General features: G+C 30.9%; 2 protein-coding genes across 5 annotated transcripts in view; one reads left to right on the top strand and one right to left on the bottom strand.

Annotated features, from left to right (window-relative positions):
• Positions 1–726: 726 nt before the first annotated feature.
• LOC107446766 (putative inorganic phosphate cotransporter) overlaps positions 727–27,407 on the top strand; it is a 52,352-nt gene continuing 25,671 nt past the window's right edge. The window contains exons 1-3 of one of the 4 annotated variants that reach the window (XM_021145281.4): positions 727–931; positions 20,101–20,189; positions 26,254–26,462. In XM_021145281.4, coding sequence (XP_021000940.2) covers positions 20,150–20,189; positions 26,254–26,462 — 249 coding nt within the window. In that variant the 5' untranslated portion in view covers positions 727–931; positions 20,101–20,149. Of the gene's footprint in view, positions 932–19,878; positions 20,011–20,100; positions 20,190–24,600; positions 24,847–26,253; positions 26,463–27,407 lie in introns of those variants that run through there. The other 3 variants (XM_043048140.3, XM_016061522.4, XM_016061521.4) reach the window with 3 other exon arrangements.
• Positions 10,552–13,323, bottom strand: LOC107446765 (uncharacterized). The gene is made up of 3 exons (XM_087160438.1): positions 13,305–13,323; positions 11,615–13,204; positions 10,552–10,592 (listed from the first exon to the last, which is right to left on the bottom strand). Exons 1-3 carry the CDS (start codon positions 13,321–13,323, stop codon positions 10,552–10,554), a joined length of 1,650 nt encoding a protein of 549 aa, XP_087016564.1.

The raw sequence follows: 27,407 nt of genomic DNA, 5'->3' as shown, positions 1-27,407 counted from the left end.
TGTCAATAAGTAAATGTGGAGAACTGTTTTTATCAATATTAAATCAGGCACTCTATTTTAAATTTTGAAAATATGTTATCATTAAAAAGATTCCTTAAAAATTAAAACAAATTTTCGAACAGAAAGAAGAGATATCCAAACGGAAAATGTTAAAAGAACTAATAAATGCCATAATTTCTAGAAACGCTAATAGATTGTTTCAGCATTCTATAGAAAAGTATTGTCATTTCCTTTAAGCATGTCACATTTTGTAGTAGTACTTTTCGTATTTTACTGTTCGCATGAATGCAATGCTTTTAATGGATTACATTCGAATGCATACAAAACGAAATGAAAATAACACAGAATATGTACCGAAACTGACAAATCATGCAGCATCAAAAAACGAAAAACAATTAGAACCATAAATATATAGCTTTTTAAGTTAAAACACCTCAGCGGGTAATTTGTGTCACTGGATTTCACGATTTTTCATTGCGTTATTTATTTCATTCCTTTTCTTTTGTTCTTACTATATATATTTAAACTTTTTTGTAAACTGCAACTGTCACTTCTTTTCCTTTGTTTCTACATACAGCTTCCAAACAATTTGCAGATTCAAGGTGATATGAAGCTGCTAAGAATAGAGCAACGTTTCATTTATTTTTTATTATTCATTCATTAATACATTTCCTCCTTCAATGACATTGAAAAAAATTCTAACTCTTAGGTTCTGAAATAACATTTGATTCTTTTTTCATTTGCTTTGCAGAACAGCTGCTACTAAAATTAAAATGAAATTCAAAATTCAGTTTCAATAAAACTTACTAGTTCTTTGAGTGTTGCTTTTGATTTGATTTGCAGGTACCACGAAGTTTCAAATGGAATAGGGTGTTATAATTGAAGTTTAGTAGCAATAAACTAATCGAATTTTTATAGGATTTAACTGCAGGTAAGTTAATTTCATGTAAGTTTAGATTTATTTACTTTATTTTCATATTTTTATAACCGTTGTTGAACAGCCTACCCGATTTTTAGTGTGCAGCTACCAGTGTTTAACTCCGCAGACTTGCAGTTTTAAACCCAATCCAGAGGACAACCTTCGAGGACACTTTTTGATGTAAATAAGCAGAAATTGCGTTACATGAAGTGGAAAACCACGATATAACTTTTGTTGAACAACCTACCCGATTTTGAGTGTGCGACTAAGAATGTTCAACTCCGAATGTTCAACTCCCATTTTGAACTCAATCTAGAAGACAGCCTTCGTGGACGCCTTTTATGGAACAAACCAGAATTTGCGTTACACGGAGAGGAAAACTACGAAAACCTCCGATTGTTCACCTAAGGTCGACCGCACATTGAGGTAGCAAGCAGGAAGCGAGTGAAATACGGAAGGTGGGGTAAATTTGTTTCCCTTAGCTTTCCACTAGCAAGGGCACATCAAGGGAGTGAAGGGTTTTTCCCTCTAGGAGGCTGACAACTCCTACAAATTAGGTTCGACGCCAAACAACAAACCTCTCAAATAGGTTCGTTGTTATATTTGCCTCCCGTAAAATCTTGTCTCCTCTTCGCACGAGATTTTGTTTCGCTCAAAATGAGGGACGATCCTGAATTGAATTAAAAATATTAGTTACGAATGTAATGTTAGGAATATAAATGTAATAAACAATATTTCTTAGAAATAAATCAATTTAATTATTTTTCACGGAGAATTTGAAGTTTAAATAGGATTTGTACTAGTTTTGTATGTACTTCCGTTTTTGTAAAAAGAAAAAGAAAATCCTTTTCTTCTTCCTTTTTTTTGAGGTTATGTTTAGAAAAATTTCAACTACAGTGTTAATCGAATAATAAATATATAAAAGATTTATATAAGTCTTGAACAAAATCCATTAATGGAAGAAAAAATAGAGTGGAAATATTTTTCTCTACATTAAAAAATTTCATTAGTGATGTAAAATTTTCGAAAATTTTCTCTTGAATAATATCTAGAGAATATTGTTTTAGAAGTTAATTACAATAAAGTCATACAAGGAATTTATTTTATATAATTTAATATTGTTTGGAAAATAAAAATAAATTCGTAGTAAACTAACTAAAAACTTTAAAAACAATGCTCAGTAGAACAATTTTAAGTGCATAAAATTGTTTTTAATTAAAATGACAGGCATAAATTATGGTTTCAAAAATTAATTTTTAAAGCTGATTAATCACATTACAAAAAAAAGACGCCCTTCCTTAATTCTATTTTTTTTTAATTTAAAAATTATATTTTTTAATGGCTCTTGATAATATTTAAGTATTTTTAATTAATAGTATTTGGTGATTAATATCTATGAAGGCTTTTCCCTTAGTATGGCTAATTATGAAATGCTATTCTCATAGTAAATTAAATTACATTTAATACAAACGTAGAAGAACAATTCTGTGAACCCAAAATTGTTTTAAAAAAAATTGTTAAGAAATATGAGTAATCAGTTTCAAGAATAAATAAACCTTTTTTTTAAAGAAAAGAAAAAGAAACTGTTTATTTTCACAACTTTAAAAGTTAATTTCTTTCTAAAAATGTTCTGAAAAGTTTTAAATTTTCTATTTACATTTTAATTTAATTAATAAAAATAGCTTTTCATCATCTGAGAATGAAGAATTTAAAAAAAACTTTCTTCCAGTTAATTTAGACTTAATTAATGGTTTTCTATTTTGCTAAGCATATACATATATATACATATATATATATATATATATATATATATATATATATATATATATATATATATATATATATATATATATATATATATATATATATATATATATATATATATATATATATATATATATATATATATATATATATATATATATATATATATATAAGTTCAAAATGAAGAATAAAACAAAGAAAAATTATAGACATATGAAAAAAAGGGGGTGGGAAATAATAAGTAAAAAAAAACAACAAACATTTTATTTAAAAAAAAAAAAAAAAAAAAAAAAAAAAAAAAAAAAAGTGAAATGTTAATTAAAAAACCGGAAAAAAAGCCGGAAAAAAAAAGATATAATCTTTTCTTCAGCCCACACGATTATATATGCAAAACAGAGTGCTTTCTGATATTGTATCAATAAAGCCAAAGCAAAATATATTAATACAATAGTGTGAGGAGCACTAAAAAAAATTTTTTTATAAAATAACTACATAAAAATAGATCATAAAAAGTAAATATAACATGTAAAAACAGATAATAAAATAAAAAAAAAAAAAAAAAAAAAAAATATTATTGTTTTTCTTAACTTTCTTAGTGTTTTCTTGTATTTATTTATTTATATATATATATATATATATATATATATATATATATATATATATATATATATATATATATATATATATATATATATATATATATATATATATATATATATATATATATATATATATATATATATATATATATATATATATATATATATATATATATATATATATATATATATATATATATATATATACAGGGTTAGGACAAAGGAAATTATGGAAACACTTCTACACTAATTCATTCTTTCATATGTCCCAAGAAATGAAATATTTAAAGAATTATTTTATAACGGTTAGATTATGCGATTTCTCACACATATCAATGAAGTTTAAAGCTTTTAGGTGTTTGAGGTAGCAGCATTAAAGAATGTTTTTAAACACCCAATGCCGAAAGATACAGGGATGACATGTGCTCAGCTTTCGGCAAAAGTTTTATTAGATTGGTAGCGAATTAAATATATATATATATATTTAAATTATAAAATATATATTATATATTTAATATATAAATATTAAATATATATATGGACAGCGAGTATACACTTTTGTTGACGACGAGGGCTCCATCCCGATCCTGAACTATATCTCAAGAACTTCCGTATTCCCGTTTTAAGCGAAGCAAAATTTCTTGGTATGATCTTGGACTCTAAACTCACTTTTGCATCTCATATTAAACACTTAAGAAAAACCTGTGGACTAAAATTAAATTTACTTAAAGTTTTGACAAACTCTTCTTGGGGTGCAGATACAGGTGCTATGCTCAAAATTTACAAATGTATCATTCGATCTAAACTTGACTATGGTTGCGTTGTCTCTGGATCAACCAGAAAATCTGGTCCTAAATATCTTGACACTATCCATAATTCCGGCATACGCATAGCAACAGGAGCATTTCGCACATCGCCCATAAAAAGTCTAAACGTTCTATATCATGAACCAACTCTTGCTCAGCGGCGGAATAAGTTAACATTGAGATACTATTTTCATATCAAAAGCCATCATACACATCCCATGTTTTCTCATGTTTCAACTCCATTTTATGAAAGATTGTTTAGCAACAGACCCTCTGCAATACCGACTTTTGGGTTGAGAGTAAGAAAGCTTTTATCTGACCTAAACCTGGAGGATTTTAGTATTTTACCTGCATATGAATTAAGACCACCATGGGAAGCCATTTCCTTCCAAACTATTGATATTTTTAACAATTTGACAAAAGCACAAACTGATGCTAACATTTACCTACAAACTTTTAATGCACACCGAGAACAATATACAGATTTTAATTCCATTTTTACAGATGGCTCTAAAAGCCATGACCATGTTGCAAGCGCTGCTGTTATCCCTATCTCTACAATATCTGAAAAATTACATTCGCAATGCTCCGTATTTACATCTGAATGCCATGCAATTTATCTGGCCCTCCAATATATTTCCTCTCAAAGTATTAAAAAATGGTTAATATACTCTGATTCAAAAAGTTGCTTCGTTGCCTTACAAAATAAAGAAATAAATTCGCATTCCATTGTAAATAATATTTTAAACTTATACACCACTTTACTCCTGAAAGAATATGAAATAATCTTCTGTCTGGTACCAGGCCATGCTGGCATTTCAGGTAATGAAACAGCAGATTACGTAGCTAAGTCAACTAACAATATAACAAACAACCCACTTACTTACACAGATATCAAAAATGCGATTGACAATAAACAGTATTTACACTGGCAAAATGATTGGGAAAATGAAATAAGTAATAAATTACACGACATTAAACCTTCTATAGAATCTTATAAAAGTCTAAACTTAAGTCGAAAGCAGGAAGTAATATTAAATCGCTTGCGCATCGGTCACTCTCGAATAACTCATTAACATCTTCTATTAAACGAACCTGCACCCGAATGTTCTCATTGTAGGGAACCGCTCACTACTAAACATATTTTAATCAAGTGTAACAAATTTAAAACACAGAGACAACGCCATTTTGGTAGCTGTAATCCAATATTGACTTTTTTATTTGGGGATAAACCACACAATGACATTTTTAACTATTTAAGAGACATTGGTTTTTACAAATTCTCATTCTCATATGTGTTGGTTATCTTAGCATCTGCCCCGCTAGGGGCTCCAACTAATTCATCTGAGTGGAAATAAATAATAAATCGCCGAAGCGCAACTGAAAGGTGAAAGTTGGGGTTCAGTATCTTTACTGAGAGAAAATTAAAATGAAGTAGTGAGATTGAACAAACAAGTTTGAGAGAGAGTAGAGGTTTTGTGGCAGACTGCCTCGCCTCCCTTCGAGGTATTACCCCCGAGCTTCTCAGGTGCACAGCAGCCACATAGCCCCAGGGAAAAGGAGAAATACATAATAAATGCGCAAAATTATTTACAAGTATTTACAGCTATTCACAAAATTTACGGGACAAAACTCCGTCGGATGGTTTTTACAAATCAATTTAGCTTTAACTTATGAAATAATGTTTCTTTTAAAACAAGTTGTAGGTGCGGTATGGCCAAAAGTGGCTTTTGCGCCAATAATTCTAAACAAACAAACAAAACAAACAATTAGATTGGTAGCGAATTAAATAGTAAAATTTAATGGATAAGAATAGTTATGCCTAAAAGTGATACCACGAGATAATGGCAGAAACGAGTTCTTTTCCACTGAGGTAATTATCTCCGTAACTCCGTAAATTATGATATGCTTAGGCCTGTTTTACTAAAATTTGTTGATTAGTTTAAATAATAGTTAGTATGTCAATTAAAATAAGGGTAAAGATTTAAGAAGGAAAGGACAACACTAACAGATAGCAAATAAAACATAAAAAGTTGGTAATTAGTGGGTTAGGGATGTCACTACATATATGCACAGAGATGCCAACTTGTTCCTGACAGCGAATAAATATTACCGAGTGGTAGTTAACTAATTGTGATTCCTTGTTTAATAATTTCAGTTCATTTATTAGATTTTTATCCACCACTATTTCTAAATAATTCGTAGGCTAATATATTTACCCTTTTATTATCTGACCGGACTTGACTAGTTATGTCTTGCTGAAACTTTTAATAAATTAGCAAAATTATTAAAGTATTTACAAATTTCAGTCAGTAGTTATTTACAGTTTTTTTTAATTATTTTGGCGTGTCCAGAGCACCTCTGACATCCCAGCAAAGATATTAGTTTGGCCCCAGTTAGATTCAAAACTGGCTCGATAGGGGTCTTGTAAGAACACGATGCACAGAGAGAGAGCAATATTAGGATGTCTAGGTTATTTAATATGGGCCCTGGTCTATATAGGGCTTAAATTAGCCAATTAAAAACCTACATTGGCTAAATAATGGATACAAAATATCGCATGAATCTGACAATTCTATACAGAACCTAGATTAGTTGTAAAATATCGGGTGAATTGGAAAGTTCGATATTGGGCCGAAATCGGAAAAATAAAGGCGCTTTTCAAACCCTTACTGAGTCAAGATTCCCGAATATTGGCCCAATGAGGGCAAAAGTTATTTTGTTACTGTTTTGCTGTATATATATATATATATATATATATATATATATATATATATATATATATATATATATATATATATATATATATATATATATATATATATATATATATATATATATATATATATATATAAGTTTTCCCCGATCTTTCTGAGAGAAGATAGGCTGAGAGAAGGAGGCGTTTTTACCTGCTATGATTTTCCAGCTAATAAATAAATGTTCAACCGTCCACTTCTTTCTCTTCATCCCTTTCTATCCTCTTCATCACCAATATTTATCTGGGCGCCTGGGGCCGTTAGCGGCCTTTTTCCCATTCGTCTTGAATTGTGATCTTTAGGGTGGTTCTTTCTGGTAGATTGGAATGCAATTGAAGTAAAAGGAGCCTTTCTACCCTCTTAGACATATATATATATATATATATATATATATATATATATATATATATATATATATATAATTAAAAGATATAAATATAATAAATCTCTTGGTAGAACTATCTTTAATTATAATGATATAAGCAAAAATTTAAGGAGGATTAATATATCCGATTGTGAATGTCCCTGCATACCCTCCAACTTATGAAGATTTTGAAAATAATTCTTTCTAGTGGTAGCGAACCAAAGTAGAAATTTTAAAAGCAAATGGATCTCTCATAAAACTTTTATCAGAACTTAAGAATCTAGCCATATGGCCTGCACTTTTATAAGTAATAGTGGACAAGTTACGCTAAAATTAATTTTTTTAAATATTAAGACATTAATTTTGCTACCGTCTGAAAAGAAGATTTCTGAAACTACGGAAATTCCGTAGCAGTTGGAGGGTATGTCACTGTGAGGAAGAGAAACATTTTGATTTTGTTAATAAACATCTTAAACATATTATTACTGGTAATTTAAATATTATAGAAAACTTAGAACATAGCAATTTAATGACAAAAGGCACAAAATTTAGAACCTTTTACCATATATCAATCAATAAAATTTTTAAACTACTTTCTTAATTATCTCAATAGTTTTTGTTTAAAGATATCAAATAGATTCTCTTTACTAACAGAATGAAAATGGTATGCTAACAGAATGAAAATGGGGTGTTTATTATTACTTTAAAAACTTTGTTTTCAATAATAAGGATAATTTAAATAACAGTAACAATTCAACAATTTTTTCTGAAATTGTTCAATCAATTAAGCAAATTTTGTAATTACTCCCATAGACAAAGCTAACAATAATTATGCTATCTTCTGTGAAAAATTCTATGTTGAACTTTTAAATACAGAATTTTAAACTTAGTAATTTAAATAAATGATAATATTTCCATTAAAAAAGTTTTAGCTTTATGTAAGAGATTAAAAATTAAAATTAGCAATATACAATTTCCTTACTTAATTATCAGTCCTAAATTTCATAAAATTCCTGTAAAATTTTTGTTGATATATTTACTAAACATTTACTTTGCTAATTTGTATAATTTTTCCATGTGCAAATCCATTTCGGGCAAATGCGTGGCTGAAATTATGTGCAAAACAGGCAATTCTTGTTTCTTTCTCTTTTCTATTTTATATTTTTTTTCTTAAAAAAATATTTATTTTCTAAAATTATATATTGTCAACTTCTTTAAATTACCCAGTATAATATTACCTTGCGCACATCCATTTTTCGGTCCATGCTTGGTAACTAACAAATCAAACGCACTTTAGTAATGCAATAAGAACGCACTTTAATACAAAACTCCTCTAGTTACGCTTTTAGCTCAATTTGCGCTTTTATTTTCATTTTTTGCAATTTGGCAATCTTGTTACAAATATATTTTAAATCTTTCTTGAAAAATGTCCCGTTCATGTAAGTTCATTTGAATTCGCCACTCGCTTTACAAATTTCTTCTCATGTATTATCCCGTTTTTTCTTTATATTTTATTTTATGTTTTTACGTGATATTTTTACTTACTGTGTTCTATTTTATTTGTTGTAATTTTTTTAAAAAATTTTTTGAGTGCTCCTCACACTATTGTAGTGATATATTTTACTTTGGCTATATTGATACAATATTAAAAAGCACTCTTTTTAGCAGATATAATCGTGTGAGCTGATGAAGAGATTATATCTTTTCTTTTCTGGATTTTTTAAAAAAAATATTTAAAATTTTTTGTCCTTTTTTTCGGAATTTTTTTTCTCCCGGTTTTTGTTATTTTTATTATATTTTTTCCCCCTTATATATATATATATATATATATATATATATATATATATATATATATATATATATATATGTACAGAGAGAGAGAGAGAAATTAATTAGTTAATAAGAGTGTAAGTAAGTTATTAAATTTGAGAAGGATTGGTTCACCCACTAATATCCGGTATGGAAGAGGGCAACGCAAATATAGTGGAAAAGGTAGTGATGTTAGCAATTGATGGAACAGGTAGTGATTTCTAGAAGTTATAAGCTTATTGCTGTTTCTTTCAGTGATATGAACTAGCTCCGCTTTGTAAAAAAAATAATTTCTGGTGGAAACGCTTGCAATTATCAAGATAACTGCACTACTAAAATAGTAAGCTAAAAATTACTTAACTTTGTTACCACTAGAGATTACTTTTCAACAAAGTGGAGCAATCAGGTAACACTGAGAGATATAGCTCATAACTTGCATAAATTGCTTTTGTTATTACGTAAGATAATTGCACAAAATTTCGTAAACCTAGCTTAAATATTCAAGAAAATGTGGACATTTTTATAAGAAACTAATTTGTTTGAGTTATGTTTTCTAACAGAAGATCAATTAAAAATTAGAAAATAATTCGTTAAAAATTGGACCAGAAATGTGCGTTTAAATTAGTTATGCGTGGGTAACATTTATAATTTTTTTTTCATAATATTTTCTTGAATTGTATTTAGTAACTTATGAAAAAAAGTCTAATCTGAATATCGTGAAAAAGTAAAAAAAATTCTATAAATTTTTTATGGAGCTTTTGTATGTTTCAATAGAGCTTTTAATGATGAGGGGTTATCCACTAATATTAGTTTGAATCATGTTATTTTAAAAATTTTATAACAAGTGATCTACAACAATGGTACGGACAACAAACTATGATGGCAAAAGGAAAGAAAACTAGTGAAATGAAATATGTTTCTGAAATATGTGAAATGAAATAAGTATTCCCTAATGAAGTATGTTTTAAACTTCATTCGGGAATAGTACTATATAATGCCAAAATCATTTTTAATGAATCTTAATTAACAATAAAAAATAAAATTTGTGGTAAACCCTTTACAATTTTCATCTTTTCACTACTACTTCGAAAATCGCTAGCAACTTTTTAAATTTCCGAGATTTTTAAATCGAATTTTCTTCATATGTTTTCAAATATGATCCAGAATAAAATTGCGAAAATTTTTTCCGTGAATGGGCAGTATAAAGGATTTCTTAAATCTTGCGGAATGGAATTTTTAAGGAATTATTTTCAAATTTTAAAATGCTTTTGTTGTTTTTTTAATTGAAATTTCCTCTAAAAGTTTTATTTTATTTTATTGAACAATTCTAAAGTTATAACAAGAAAACGTAGGTCAAAAAAATTTTGTTTTCCAATAAAAATATTTACTAAATTTTGTCCAATAATTTCAATATAATAACCAATTGATATAAGTTAAAAGCTTATTATTATATGTTCTTTTAAGGGGTGTTAAAAAACACAATTTTTATTTTCGTAAGTTGTTTACGGTTCCTCAATCCTCTAAAAACTTTACACTATAATGTCACGTATGAGATATCGCTAGAGACAGACATTCCTACAGATATAAAGAGTTTTTTTAAGTATTTCTTGAGAAATATGAAAAAAATGAGCAAGTGTAGAAGTGTTCCCATAATTTTATTAAAACGAGCTAACAATAGAAATGTAAAAGACAGTAACAGGAAAATAATATCCATTTTAAAATTTCTTATTACTACAATTTTTTTTTATTTTAGCTCCATTGGTAAAGAAATGGATAAATAATTTAAGAATTGCAACATCTTATCCTCCAATTACTCCACTGTATTAACGTAATTGCTTTTTTTATTCACCACTTTTTTTATTCAATAATTTAGTTTATTATATTAAAATTTTTTAACATTCTACTTTTTCGTTCTTCTTGAAGCGTAAAATTTAAATAGTTGGCTTGTTTAGCTAACAGAATTTTTTGAAGTGAGAAATGAACACGAAAAAGTGAAAGCTTATTTTTTTTTATTTTATACGCATTAAATAGGCTTTTAATTGCTTATTCGGTTAACGCCCAGCATCATATATTTAGGACAGTTCCTTTTTTCAAAGACATTCATTGTGGTGGGAAACTTTTTTCAGTATTTTCATTTATCTGGGTGAATTATAAGATTCTCAGATACCACAATGATTTAGTTACTTCTGATTAGATCTAGAATTATAAGGAGCAAGTACTTTTTGATCTATCAATGACTTTTTGAATGCCCTAACAGTGGTAGTGGTGGTGGTGGTACTTATTCCTCTTGGCCATGGGTGAAAGCCCTTATATAGCAAGACGGAAAAGAGAAAAACCTGGTAAGTAAAACATTTCATTCTAGCATTTTTTTCGAAAAAAAATGAAATATCTGTAACTATCAAGATTTCTTTTATAATTCTGGCATATATATAAAACTGCTTCTTTCCCAAGGTAAAGTAGATATTGCTGAAAAATTTGAAAAAAGAATAAGTAAACTCCTCCCCAAAACTAGCTATAACTGAAATGGTTTTACTACCAGCCTTTCCTCTTTTCCGTCTCGCTTTCACCCCTGCTCTTGGCCCAGAACAAGGCTAGACCAAGTCCATGAGACCATGAAGGGAACGTCTTTTGACCCTGAACAAATGTTAGTCCGCGGGTATGACCAGTGATTAGTCTTGTGATAGCTGTCTGTAGTTTCCTATCACCTTTTAGCTCCAGGGCAGCCCCAGGATTATTTTGTTGATACCATTCACGACTAGGTGGAATCCTCCAAGTCCTATTATTGTCGGCCTTTACTTTTGCATAGATTTCATTGTATGTTAGAAGGCCACTACTATCTATGGGATCATTGGAGCCCTCCTTGGCCAGTTCTTTGGCCAGATCATTAAAGTGAAGGTTCACGTGGGAGGGGATCCACTGAAGATGTATATCATTGTGATAAGAGTAAGTCATCAAGTTGTCGATGATATTCAGGCCAATTCTGTCACTGATGCTTTGCCAATAACTCAGGTATTGAACTGAGCTATTAATATCCGTGAAAATCCAGATATTCTCTGTACTCTCAATGGAAATCATGTGTTCTAGAGCCGCGTTTATGTCGATTAGTTCTGATCTGAAAACTGAACAATGGTTTGGGTTACGCCTTTTAATTTTTGTAACGTCATCTTGGTTTTTTATGACAACACCGCTAGCAGTGTTGCCATTATCAAATTTACTTCCATCCGTGAAAATATGTACTGCTTCATTTGGGGTGTTGTGGATTGTCTCCAGTGCCAACTGTCTAAGAAGTGCTGGATGCTGATTTTTCTTACTACTGGAGGCCAAAAGTTCCTCGTGAAAGAAAACCCTCGGAAGGTCTTTCAGTGGGTCTATATTTGGTTCTATCGAGCAGTGTTCTATGTCAGGGAACAGCAGATTCAATTTACCTGCCCTGCAAAAGGGGCTGTCTCTTTTTAATCTCTGGATATCTGTCCAATTCATGAAGTAGGTAGAAGTACGATGTTGGTCTCCATAGCTGTATAGCTTGCTGTAATATTTTGCGGTGCTAGAAGTCCATCTCATAAACAATGGTTGGAGATTAGCCTCGTATAGGACAATCTCATTAGGACAGCTATTACGTAAGCCTGTAATGATCCGTGCAGCACTCAGCTGTATCCTTTCAAGCATTTTTAAATTACCAACAGAAGCTGTCAGTAAAATCTGGAATCCATATTCCAGCATTGGTCTGATAAAGGAAGTGTAAGTTGTCCTTAGGGTATTGGCATCTGCTCCCCAGTCGCGGCCAGAAATATATTTCAAGATGTTAAGTCTCTTTCTTGCCCTCTCCACCTGATTGGCGATATGTCTGTTGCAGGTAATCTCGGGGTCAAGTGTAAAACCCAAGTATTTTGGATATTTTTCATACTTAAGAACATGACCATCTAGAACAATCTTAGGTAGGTAATTATAGAGACGTTTGTTTGTGGTAAAGAAACTCACTACCGATTTCTTTGGATTAAAGTTGAGTTTGTGAAGACCAGCAAAACGCTGTATTCCCTTTAATGAGTTATTTAGTTCTGATTCAATTGCATCTATGTTCCTGCCAGAACTCCAAATAATAATATCATCTGCAAATATACCAATTTCACAACCCTGTAAAATTTCCTTTTCAATACCGGCAATGAAGAGCGCAAAGAGAATCGGGCGCCCTAACAGTAGAAAAACCAATTAATTTCGATAATATACAATACCACTTTTTCCATAAAACCACTTTTTGTATCATTTCAATTTATAATTTCGGGACATTACGGGTTAATCGCTGATTCATATTTCGAAAGTTATAAAAGGAAACGTAAGTAAAAAAAAAAGTTTTCTAATAAAAATATTTACTAAATTTTGTTAAATTTAATAGCCAATTGATACAAGTTAAAAGCTTATTTTTATATTTTCTCGCAAAAGGTGTTTAAAAACGCTTTTTTTCTTTCGTCATTCATTTCCGCTCCTTCAATCCTCTACAAAATTTTTCACTATAATGTCACGTATGAGACACCGCGAGACCCAAACATTTCTACAGATATAAAAAGATTTTTTGAAGTATTTCTTGAGAAATATGAAAAAAATGAGCAAATATAGAAGTGTTCCCATAATTTTATTAAAACGAGCTAACAATAGAAATGTAAAAGACAGTAATAGGATAATAATATCCATTTTAAAATTCTTATTACTGAGAATTTTTTTTTATTTTAGCACCATTGGTAAGGAAATGGATAAATAATTTAAGAATTGAAACAGCTTATCCTTCTATTACCCCACCGTATTAACGTAATTGCTTTTTTTAATTTACCACTTTTTTTATTCAATAATTTAGTTTATTAAATAACAATTTTTCTCAACCTATCTCGTCGTTCTTCTTAAAACGTAAAATTTAAATAGTTGGCTTATTTAGCTAACAGAATTTTTTGAAGTGAAAGCTTATTATTTTATTTGAAAAACACAGAATAGATTTTTAAGTCCTTAATCGCTGATTAAAATTATTTTCTTATAAGAAACAAGAAATAATAGAGAGAAAAAAACGATTTCCGGCAATTTAACAGTAATTACCTTTTTTTTTACTTATTAGGTATTATTCGTGGTTATAAGAAATTACATTAGATTTAATTAGTGGTTGCAGTTAGGAACAAAAATAGTTTAGTCATTTACAGGATTCGGAATTACTTCTTTATTACAGGGTTCCCACAACCTGGAAAAAAAGAAATGATTGGTCACCAAGATTTTTCGAAACTAAAGAAAAATGCTTAAATTTAGCTTTTATTTTAGAATTACGAAATTCTTACCAAGGTGAAATTTGCACTGGTATATATTTTCTTCAAATAAGAAATTTACTAGTTTCTTGAAATATCGAAATTTTTTTCCCTTTTGCTAATACTTTTAAAAATTTTCCTGAACGTGGAAACTGTATTACTTTCTCTATTCAAATTAACTTTCTTTTTTAATCAAATGTTTCGAAAGATTTTCCATAGCAAAACTGTAGCACATTTGAAATACACAACGCATAGCTTGCAGAGATGCCAACTTGCTCCGGACAGCAAATATGCATTTTAAAGTGGTAGTTTATCAATTGTGATCCTTGGTTTAATAAATTCAATTTAGTAGATTTTTATCCACCACTATTTCTAAGTAATTCGTAGGCTTATATAATTCACCACTTTACAGTACTTTTGTCATGCTATACCGTTTGAAAAGCAAGCGAAAGCAGTCAAATATTTGCAAAATTTACTTCCTAGTTGTTTACCGTTAATTTAATTATTTTTGCGCCTCCGGAGCAGTTGGCATCTCTGAGCTTGTGTAATGTGCTTGCATAGCACAATTTGAAAGATCATACTAGAAGCTTAGAGAAATGATGCAATTTTTATTATTGCAAAATTGAAATCGACCCATAAGAAGGGAGGGAGCCCTGGTGGCTCAAGGGATAGAGCGTTCATGGGTGAAAGCCCTTATATAGCAAGACGGAAAAGACAAAAACCTGGTTCGTAAAACATTTCATTCCAGCATTTTTTTCGAAAAAAATGAAATATCTGTAACTATCAAGATTTATTTTATAATTCTGGCATATATATAAAACTGCTTCTTTTCCAAGATAAAGTAGATATTGTTGAAAAATTTAAAAAAAGAATAAGTAAACTCCTCCCCCAAACTAGCTATAACTGAAATGGTTTTACTACCAGCCTTTCCTCTTTTCCGTCTCGCTTTCACCCCTGAGAGCGTTAGTCTTCCAGTGAGGGGAGCCGGGTTCGAATTTCAACAGAGGCTTGGTCTATACGAATTCGGCAACCTGCTCACACCGGGACACAGTACTGCCTCAAAATATTTTCATTGGTAGACGGATCATGGGTTAAATTCCCCTTTCCGTCATTCTAACTGGGGGAGGTTTTGATGGTCTCTATGTAACGCAAGTTCCATTTAGAAATCCAAATAAAGTCTGATTTATTATAATACTTCATTCAGGATTTTCCTTGTCTTCTAAATTGGTTTTAAAATTACAAGGCTATGGAATTGTCGTAAACCCAAAAATTAGATCAGCTGTTCAACGGCGGTTGCAAAAATAAAGAAGAAGTTGAAAACTTTTTTATGGCTTTAATACCAACAATATTGAGATCAATCTATAGAAATACGAGTTTACGAAGTGCGCTTAATCTCGGCGTCTGACGCCAAAGGTGGTACTTACCGATAAACAGCGAACTTGAGTCGAAACATATGAAACGGATTTAAATAAAAGTGCTTAAAATTTCTTTGATCTAGCTAAAATGAGGCTAAACATTATAAATATCTATAAAAGCAAATAATTTTCGATCCAAAACCTGATCATCATTCTCGCAGAGCGGACAAAATATCACAGGCCTATCTTCAAAGCGACTGTGTCGCTAATCATCGTTGCCAAGCGTTTTCCAAGTGTCTTTTCTTACTCTAATGCAGCTAAGAGCGCGCACTTCGGGTCACTGGTATTCCCTGGATGCCTCCTTACGGTGGCGGGACAGGGCTAAACTGTGCTTAAATAAAAGTGCTAACTAATATGGGAAAGAAATAGGGGGGGGGGGTGGAGACATAGTGAGGTCGAAAATCTCGACGGTCAGGAAAACCGGACCATAAGAGTCGTTAATAAAAAGGCGTCCGAGTAGTCGGTATCATCAGGAATAAGCAAAATATAATAAGTAAAATCCGATAAGAAAAATAAACATGAATAGGAAAAACTGAACACTATATACAACAAGAAGCATAAGTAGAAAAAATGACAGGGTTCCCGCGTTCCTCGAAAGGTTTGTAATAGTAGTGATTTGTCGTAAATTTAGGTTAATGCTAAAAGTTTTTCTAAATTTTATATACCACTTTATTGTTAAGTGGTTTAAAAAGTGAAAATTTTCATGCATATATAATTTCTTTAGAAAAATTTTTTTAGTGGTAGTTACACAGAAATTAAAATATCTATATTTCTTTTATATCCGTTGCTACTTTTTAAAATTTTCAAAACCTGAAATAAACAATCGTAAGGGGAAGTGAGGTACGTAAAGTCGACAAGCTATTTATAAAATAGAATTATTTACAATTAAATACAAAATTAGGACGATACGTAAAGTAAGATTCTAATTACGTAATCACTGGTGACCCTTCTCTCCCGTGGCTTCAAGAAATGGTTCTTCCCTTGACGATATACATATAGTTATAAAATGTGGCAGGCTCATGTTTAGAATTAGTGGCAGTAGTAAATGAAGCTTAGACAAACAAGCGTCAGTAAGTAAGACAGACATTGTAGTAGTGCTCTGGAGCTGGGCTCCTGGACCGCAATCCCATCTGTCATAAATTTGTTTTAAAGTTAGTTTCAGCACTGTGAGGTCAGTTGACTGTGTGGTTGCTGTAGGACTGCAATGTTTAAACTATTTGAGCTATGATAGCTTAGGCGATAGGGTGCTCGCCTCCCAATAATGTGAACCGGATTCGAATCCCAGCGATGGCTGGTTGATACGAATTCCGCATCCGGCTTGCACCGACCACAGCGCTGAAGTGAAATATCCTCAGTGGACGACGGATCATGGGTTTGAGTCCCCTTGCCGTCTGCTTAACCATGGGTGGTTTTCTTCTCCATGTAACGCAAACGTGGGTTAGTTCCATCAAAATGGCCTCCACGAAGGCAAATATCTCACAATACTTGATCCAGGAATTTACTAGACTTTGGAGTTGAACATTGGTAGTCGTTATCCCATGATTGTGTAGACTGCTCAACGGCAGTGGTAGAAATTATATAAATCTCGGTGCGCTGCCGCGAAGCGGCATTAACCGATTCATCTGTAGTAGTAATTCGATGATGAGGTAGAATGGAAATGGGGGGGGGAAGAGGTGGTGCTTAGCACCAAAAATCGAGAGTGTATTTCATGTGCTAGGGCTACGTCATATCCCTAAGGAAAAAGGCAGTGATTGGGCTAAATTTAGTGTTGTCGTCAATTAATTCAATATCTAGGAGTGAGTTAAAATTGCTGGTGGTACAGGTTTTTGCTTCATCGTAGAAATTTTGGTTTAAATTTTTTATATAGACGTTGATGTCATCACTTTTAAGATCCCTTTTTATACTATTATTGCTAATGCATTTAGGGGCGCCGACGAGTCTTCTTATAATCTTTCCTTCTGCCATAGAGAGTTTATTTTTTAAGTGATCACTTAGAGTGTTAATGGCGGGGCAGGCATAAGTTAGAATTGGCCTAATTGCCATTAGATAGACAGTGCGCTTGCAATTTAAGTCTACAGATGACTTCGAGTTTAATATGGAGTTTAGGGCTCGCTCAACGGCAGTTATAAAATTAAAAAGTTAATATTAGAATGTTTTTTTAATTATAGTGGTACTTAAGAAGGAAAAAAAATGCTTTTGACTTTCTGTGCTCATTTGGCAGATATGCTAAGGTTCAAATGCTTAAACAATTTTATACAATAAGAGAATATGGCATTTGCGCTAATTTCGGTAGGGAATTACAAACTAAAATATTTACTGATTTTTCGGTTAATTTCGCCAACATTTAGAAAGGCTCAATATGTTCTAATTGTAACAAAGCTCTGGGTTCCCACTGTCCCTGAAAAGTTTTAGTACTAGTAGTAAATTTAAGTTAACGCTTTAAGATGCTTCTTATTTTAATACACTACTTTATAGTTCGGTGGTTTAACTCGTTTACGCCGGGGTGACCCACCGGTGGGTCACACTAGATTGTCTCATCGAGTGGCGCACCGGAGTAGAAACTAGTAAAATATAAATTTCATTTTTTAGCTTCTTTCCAGAAATAATAAAAATTCATAACTACCAATTGTTTTTAACGGATGCAATTTTTATATTGAATTGCTTCTTCGCCGTGAAAAATTTTCTTACAGTAAATTGTTATTGTTCAGAATAGTTTACTTCCTCCCGAATATTATCTAATATTGAAATAGTTCTTCTACCAGTATTTTCTCTTTTCCGTCCCGCTTTCAGGCGCAATACCCGGCGCGAACGTGTCAGTAGATTGAATTTTTATGCTTATATTCTTTCTTTGGAAAATAATTTTTAGTGGTGGCTACGCATAATCGACGATCGTCAAATATCGACATTTCTTTTAATTTAGTTACCACTTTTTAAAATTTTCAAGGTTTACGGCAACCCTATTCGTGGCGCATCACGTAATTCTTGAATTGTTTAGTAGTAGTGGTGATTAAAAACCCTATTAATCGAAAATATTAACACGTTGAATGTTACGATAATTTTACATGGCTTTCCCGTTTGTCCAAACGGTATATAAAGAAATGCCAACTTGCTCCGTTTTGTAAAATAGTATATTATAGTGGTAGCGAAATTTAGGTTACTTTTAGTTTAGCATTTTTCATTTTAATAATTTTTTCACCTCTAAATATGAAAAATTATAAGTATCATACAAAATGTAACGATCAAGCATTAATCTACTAGTTACTCTGATAAAAAGTAGGCGTAACTATCCTTCTTCAACGAATTTTACTATATAATTTGTTACCATTAAACTATTCCAGTAAGCGGAGCAGTTGGCATCCCTGTGTATAACTACAGACTAAATTCGGCAGAATTTTGCTTGTTTTTTAAAAGAATTAGCTTGGTATCCTGATAAAAGTGGTGAATTACATAACCCTACGAATTGTTTAGAAATAATGGTAGATAAAACTCTACTCAATTGAATTTATTAAACCAAGAATCACAATTGATAAATTACCACTTGAAAATATTTCTCGCTGTCCGGAGCAAGATGGCATCTTTGTGTATATAAATGAAACTATTTTTGTGTGTTCTATATTGCATTAAATTCTTCAAACCATTTCAGAACCGATAAAATATAAAAAAAAATTAAAAATTTACTCGAATTATGTGTTTTTAATAATCTTGGCTTCGCCGGTCACCGGTGACCCCCGTGGCGTTGCGAACAAACTCAGTGACGATCACCGGTGACCCGCATGGCATTCAGCATGTTAAACCAATAGTCATACATTAAAGGACTACCATTCAAAAATATTTGTTCACTGTCCGGAGCTAGTTGACTTTTCTACAATAATTTCTAGTTTCATTAAATAAATTACGTGAAGTTGCCCCTGATTTGTTGCTTATTGACTATACTTAATTTATTTACGGTAATTAACGGTACTTAGTTATTTTAGATTCCAAATTTTCATGATTTCTTTCTGTGCTTCGACTGTGAACAAAAATTGACAGCGCTTACATAAAAAAAAAATAAAAATACTGAAAGAATTTTTAGTGTCAAATTCTCGAATGGTGTGTTTTATGTATTAGTCATAAAATGTCTTAAAGCAAAAACACAATTGAGTTTAATAGGAGCATCATACATGATTTGTTCACGTGTTTTTGAGTTCAGTTAATAACGTGGAAACATTCATTGTATCTCAAACAGTCATTAAAATGATAAGAATTTGGGAGGTAAAATATGATTTTTCTCTCTTTTTTTTCTTATCGCTAACGCAATAGGTATTATTTTATTCTTACAAAACACGTTTCTTCATTCTTTGATTATCAGATATTGCAAATAAAATATTTTCGGCTTTAAATATCTTCCAGGTTGATTAGATTCGGTCTTTTTTGGAGGTGTGACTTCATTCGAACCAATATGAAGGAAGTGAATATCAGCATGCCGCACGCGAATGAGGGTAAGTAGTAGCATTATTTTCGTTTTTTGATTTGAGATTGGTGGATGATGCAGGCAAGTGACATTTTCAGGGATATTTATTAATTAGAGAAAATAACATAAAGTGGTCGCACTAATATGGGTGTTCTTAATGTAACATAGTTGTTTCTGCTCAAATTATAACATAAATACTTTTACTTAAATTTTAACGTAACTAATCCGCATAAATTTTAAGTATGCTATCTATGCTTTAACCCCTTGGGGACGGGTGATTCAGAAAAGCATTCGTACAAAATCAGAATCAGGATTTAATTAAATAAAAAACGGTAACTTAAATGTAGTCGTTACTAATTTGACAGACTTACTTTGCTTTTACTTTAATTATTGTTAGTTTAACCATATATATATAATCAATGTTAGATCAAAGTATAACTAAATAGTTTTATTTTGAACAAAGTAATGGTGAATTAAATAAATCAAACAAATATAACTCCGCCCACAAATAAACTGCTAAAGAATTACTTTGATTACCAGTTTTATCTTTTTACCCTGATTGATACGTGTTTATGCTGTCACGTATTTGTAACTGTCGGCGCGAAAGGGTTAAGCATGCTTCATGATTTCTATTTCAAATTTGGCAGTGGTAAATAAAATAAGGTTAACAATTATTAGCTCTGTCTTTAAAAAAGTCTATGATAAAATAGTTGTCGTACCTTTTTTTCTAACCCTGATTATAGCCACTTTGAAAATTTCACTCACCTGGTTCATCTACTTATCTTTTCAATTATATTCCAGTTTAATTATTTGATTTTAACCCGTTTATTTTCGGCACAAAAATGGTCCATGTCTGAAAAACATATATGTAGTGTATATTTTTTATGATTCTGTTGCTTTAAAAAAGTATTTTGCTTATACAGATATAAATATCTATTATATAAATACCTATATAATCAATATTTAATGAAAAATAGAATTGCGTTATGTTTCACAGAAAGTACTAAAATTAAAACAATTTGTAACCATTTTTTCTAAGTTTTTGAAAAAAGCGAAATGTTATTTTCATTAAAATGCTGTGAGTCTGAGGCCTTACGAACCTTTTCTTATTAATCCTGAAATTAGACTAAGAAACATTAATGACAATAATCTTATACCGAAAATTAAAAATTAGTTAATGAAAACAAGTGGTTTTTAACACAACTACCAATAGAAATTGTTATTTGATATTCTCGTCAACGGTAGACATTCTAAAACCGTGTACATTATCTGAAAGAAATTTTGAAGAAATGATGGAGGTAGAAAAAACATAGGCTTCTTTTTTTTAAAAATGGAAGAAAATAAAAATTATTAGCATTTCAAAATTAGCATAAAATTAAAAATTGAGTATATTAGAATTTTTTTTAAAACTTCAAATTTGTATGGGTTTTCCCTCCAATTAATTTCGTTGCATGACTTTCGTTTTTCAAAAATAAACGCTAGAAAAATTATCGTAATATTTAAATACAACGTTTCAAACTCTGTGCGTGCGTTGTTTTCACGTGCCAGGATTAAAAAATATCAACTAGCGTTATTTCTCAAGTTTTTGTCTTTCTTTTATGACAAATTGTTAATTGATTTTTAGTGCAATTTTCTTTTTTTCCTGTTTGCGTCTTACTAGACCTTAGAAATGATGCTTCTTTTTCTTAAAAAAAAAAAAAATGCCAACAGTTGCATTTAACTATTAGAATTTTTGTTACACAAAAACTTGATTGTTTTCTGTGATATAGTAATAAATATATAGTAATAAATTTCCCTGATATAGTAATAAAATAATTTTTTACTTGTATTCGAATGCAAAGTAGTTTTTTTTTCTTCAAACATTCAAATAGTTCCAGGGTTTCCAACTGATCCGCTTTGCACAGAAGTTTTATAAAATTATTAGCGAATTAAACAGTTTGTAGAATCAGGATAATTAAGCCTACTTTTTAAAATAGTAACCACAAAATTAAAGTTATCAAGATACATTTTATATGATACTTCGAATTTTCGATAAGTAAAAAAAAACGATTTACAATGATAAATGCTAAGCTAAAAATTACTCCAATTTCAATAAAAAAAACTTTATTTTACAAAGCGGAGCAATCTGGCATCCTCGTTGTTCTCCAATATTGGCAATTACACAGTTTTATATTTGTTAAGAGTGTATAATTAATTTTATAATTATTGTTCTTAAAGTCTCCTCTAAAAATCTTCTGCCCTCTACTGGAGTCATAATGAAAAAAGAGAAGAAAAAAGAACGAAAACGTAAAATAAATTTTATTTAAATGTTCAAATATCGTGACAATTTGACATAATTGCCCAAATAAAGCTGCCAATTTCGACGGTCGTTGAGGAGACTTTTTTACATCGGTATCAAATTCTGCACTTGGATTTTATAAATCTTTGATTCTTAGAATTTTTACCTGTAATAAATCGATAGTTCAGACGCATATACATGGGTAGACCTATTAGATAGGCACGTTTGATTTTAAGCATTAAGCTCAGTTCTCAGAAAATTCTTTCCGCAATAGTTATTACAGGAATGCCAACTGCTCCGGTTTCTGAAAAAAGTTTTAATAAATTGGTTGAAGATTAACCCCTTGGGGACGGGTGATTCAGAAAAGCATTTGTACAAAATCAGAATCAAGTTGCAATTAAATAAAAAACGGTAACTTAAATGTAGTCGTTACTAATTTTACAGACTTACTTTGCTTTTATTTTAATTATTGTTAGTTTTATCATATATACAATCAATGATAATTCAAAGTATAACTAAATAGTTTTATTTTGAACAAAGTAATGGTGAATTAAATAAATCAAAAAATTATAACTCCGCCCACAAATAAACTGCTAAAGAAATACTTTGATTACCAGTTTTATCTTCTTACCCTGATTGATACGGTTTTTTGCTGTCACGTATTTGTGACAGTCGGCGCGAAAGGGTTAAATAGTAAAACTCATAGATAAGAATAATTACGCCTACTCTTTATAAGCATCACATCGAGTTAACTTCAATAAAATTACATTTCACATGATAATTTTAAAAAATCACTTAAGATGGAAAATACTAAACAAAAAGTATATTTTGCTACCTGTAGAAAATATTTTTTTCTTCTTCTGGAAACGAAACTGGTAATGGTAACAAAGTGGAGCACCCCCCAGGGGATGCGAGGCAGTCTGCCGCAAAAACCTCTTCCCTCTCTTAAATTTGTTTGTTTAATCTCGCTACTTTATTTTAATTTTCACTCAGTGAATGTTACTCAACCCAAACTTTCACCATGCAATTGCGCTTCGGCGATTTATTATTTATTCCCATTCAGACAAATTAGTTAGTGCCCCTGCACAAGAGTATGAGTAACAAAGAGGAGCAAGTTGGCATAAATGTTATTATTTTACAACCAGTTTGCAAATTTTTCTTAACCCCTTGGGGACGGGTGATTCAGAAAAGCATTCGTACAAAATCAGAATCAAGTTGTAATTAAATAAGAAAAGGTAACTTAAATGTAGTCGTTGCTAATTTGACAGACTTACTTTGCTTTTACTTTAATTATTGTTAGTTTAATCATATATATAATCAATGCTAATTCAAAGTATAACTAAATAGTTTTATTTTGAACAAAGTAATGGTGAATTAAATAAATCAAACAATTACAACTCCGACCACAAATGAAGTGCTAAAGAAATACTTTGATTACCAGTTTTATCTTTTTACCCTGATTGATACGGTTTTAAACTGGCACGTATTTGTGACAGTCGGCGCGAAAGGGTTAAAGACACTACAAGTTGGCAACTATGACAAAGAATATTTTTTATATTGTATAACCCTCGTCCAACGTGTTTGAAGTTCTTGATTTATTTGGGAGCCTTTAACTGTTAAAAATTGAAATAAAAATACTATTAATAAAATATTTAATAAATTAAAATAAAAACTTGCATATAAACGTAAAATATATCTTTATATTTTAAAGAAAATTACAAGAAAAAGCCAAAAACTGCAAATGTAAGAATTTATTTTTATTTCATATAAATATTAATTTTTTAATTAAATCTAATTAACGGATCGCACTTATAAAGAAACAGTTTGAACCACCGTTCGAATTTCTTTATTCGCTTAGAAACTTCATAAATTGTTATATTTTATAGAAAATAATAAAAGAAATTCAAAATCAAAACCTTGAATGTTATAAAATATTTTTATTTCAGATTATTATTATTATTATTTGATTATTAAATCCGATCAACGGTTTCACTCGTACAATAGAAAACCTCTTATAAACATCTGGAGAAGGTATGAAGATAAAAGTAAAACAAAGGAAATAATTATGACTTATTACATATTTGCGATTCCTATATTCTTGCTGAGTCAGAGTTTGTATCAACAGGTGCGTAGCAATAATAGAACCCTTACATTTCACTCTTTCTCTTTTGCTTTTTATTTTCTGCACCTGTTTAATGTTTTCTCTTAATAGATGAAAACAGGTGCCCCGCAGTCTGCTATACTAATCTGCAACATTTACCTTAAACATTTTCTAAAAATATTTGCCTAAAAATGCGAAGAGGGTTGAAACAATTTAAAATTGAAGAAATGACAGTATTTCATAATTATTATGGTACCACAAATGGATCAAAACTCTATGAAGATGATGAGTTCTCATCTAATTTAAGTAAGATAGTTTTTTTTTCATTAAGGTGAAATCACTAGAATGCTTTTTAGGTATTTTTCGGTGATTTGAAATTTTTAAAAATGTTGTAGATGCCTTAGAAAGGTCAACAAACTGTGAAAAGTTCTGTTTTATCAAAATAATGCATTTCGATGTTATTTTTTTTTATAAAGCAGGTACTCTAAAGAATGTTTGGGCTAGTTCAAACATAGCAGACTATCTTTTGAAAATAAAAAATTTACTTTCATCAGAAAAATTTAAAATTTTAATCTTTTCGGTACGGTAGCCTGTACTGGGGCACTGTACTGTAATGGGGCACAGTGCAGCAAAGTATGCTCGCTGCATGCCGGTAATCTGATGCTAGGATTTTTTTTATTTAAGAGTTATAGAACCATAAACAGATGGGAAAATAATATGGAGACTTCGATACTTTGTGTTATCAATTATTTTTAGAAGCAAATGTTTTGGATGATTATGATGGCAAAACTGTTAGCACAATTTGATAGATCATGTTTAAAGATATTAGAAATGGCATTAATAATAGCATAAATGTAATAAATAACATAAAGATATTAGTCATTTTTATTCATGTAAAATTTGACCAACATGAGAAAAGGAAGATAATAGCATTTTTTTAGCTTTGATATTCGCTACTAGAAATAATAGAGCCGGGGTGTCTAAGGGTCGTTCGCCTTCCAATGAGGAGAACGCGGTTCGAATCCCAGTAATGGCTGGTCTATACGAATTCCGCATAGGCTCGCACCTACCACAGTGCTGACGTAAAAAATATCCTCAGTGGTGGACGGTTCGTGGGTTAGAGTCTTCTTGCCGTCAGGCTAACGGTGGGATATTTTCATGGTTTTTCTAGCCATGTAGCGCATATACTGGTTAGATCCATCAAAACGTCATCTACGAAGGCAAGTTTCTCCCAATACTTGATCCAGGAGTTCACTTGTCTTCAGGATTGGGCTCAAAATAGCAAGATTACGGAGTTGAACATTAGTAGTCGTAAACCCAAAAATCGAGTCGGCTGTTCAGCGACAGTTATAAGATAAAATAAAATTCCTGAACATTGGTGGAATCTTGGGCACAAATTCAATTTCAACAAAGCATAAATTCAATTGCACTGCAGTCACAGCTCATCGTAATGATCTGAAATCTTGTTTTATTTATATGAATGCTGATTCCCTTGTTAACGACATTAATTCTCATTGTTCTGTTTTCTCTCCATGTCAAGCAAATGTGGGTTAGTTCCATCAAAAAAGTCCTCCATGAGTGCACAGTTATGCAAATAGTAACAACAGTTTTAAAATGTTAGATCTTCCGAAATATTTGTTGCTTAAAGAAAAATGGTTTACATGCAATTAGATTTTGTCACTCGTCTAATGTTATGTTTTATTTATATTTTAGAGCCGAAAACATGCTACTTTCCAAGACGGTATGTGCTGGTCATACTTGGTTTCATTGGTATGTTCAATGTGTATGCGATGCGAGTAAACCTCAGTGTAGCAATGGTAGCCATGGTCAATCAAACAACAGATAAAAACAGTTCAATACACCAAATAACTGAATGTCCGAATCTCTTACCCAACGAGCCACAGAACAAAACTATATTTAAAGTAAGTTGAACTCGTTTTTACTATTTATTTCTTGTAATTGAAAATATTGTTTAAAAGTTTATTCTACGTGCTCTCTGCAGAACAATTCTTCAGTGATAAAATGTTAGAAAAATAATTAAAAATTTTGTTCATTATAAGTACTAAATGTTACTCTTTCCGTACATGATTTTTACATGCAGAATTGCCAACCACTACGCCTTTGCAAGATGTTTTAACGCGTTGAATGCCACGCTAATTTTACATGGCTTGTCCGTCTGGCCTAACGGTAAATAATTACAAACCAAATTTGCAAATATTAGACAGCTTTTGCTAGTTTTTTAAAAGAGCCACTATATATGAGTGATTGATTGAATGTTGCGTTTAATGGCAAAAGTCCATGATATATATCCTCACCATATTTTATCCGTCTTGAAATGTTGTCTCTAAGGTGGCTCTTTCTGGTAATTGGAATGCAAATTGGAGTGAAAGCCATGATATATATATTCTCTTTTCTCTTTATTTAACTAAAACTGGGTGCCTGGGCCGCCCAGCGGCCCCTAACCCATTCATCATGAAGTATTTACAAGTTGAATTAAAAAACATTTTGAATTATGCAGCATTTAGGTAGCATTACAGAAGATCAAGCATATTTGCTTGATAAATTAAACATGATTTGATAGATGATATATATATCCTAGTCCTAGTGTTTTGATCTTATTGGGCACCTGGGCCGCGAAGCGGCCCCTATCCCATTCATCTGAAATTTTAGAACAGTTTTGGTTGAGCAATGAGGTAAGCAGGCAATGGAGTTGCTTTTATGAATGTTTCAAGCTCTTTGCTTGAATAACTAAAAAGGAATCAAAAATAAATTGAGCAGCTTGCTCTAAACTGTGTTTGTTTGATTTTGGAGTTGTTCAGAATTGTATCAGCATGAGTAAACGTTATTTTAAGAAAGGTTGATGAAAT

This window comes from Parasteatoda tepidariorum, chromosome 4 (assembly GCF_982258835.1).
Source record: "Parasteatoda tepidariorum strain Cologne lab strain chromosome 4, Ptep-v5.0, whole genome shotgun sequence".
NCBI lineage: Eukaryota > Metazoa > Arthropoda > Arachnida > Araneae > Theridiidae > Parasteatoda > Parasteatoda tepidariorum.
The sequence above is the reverse complement of the archived record's forward strand: the minus strand, read 5'-3'. Positions and strand labels throughout refer to the sequence as shown.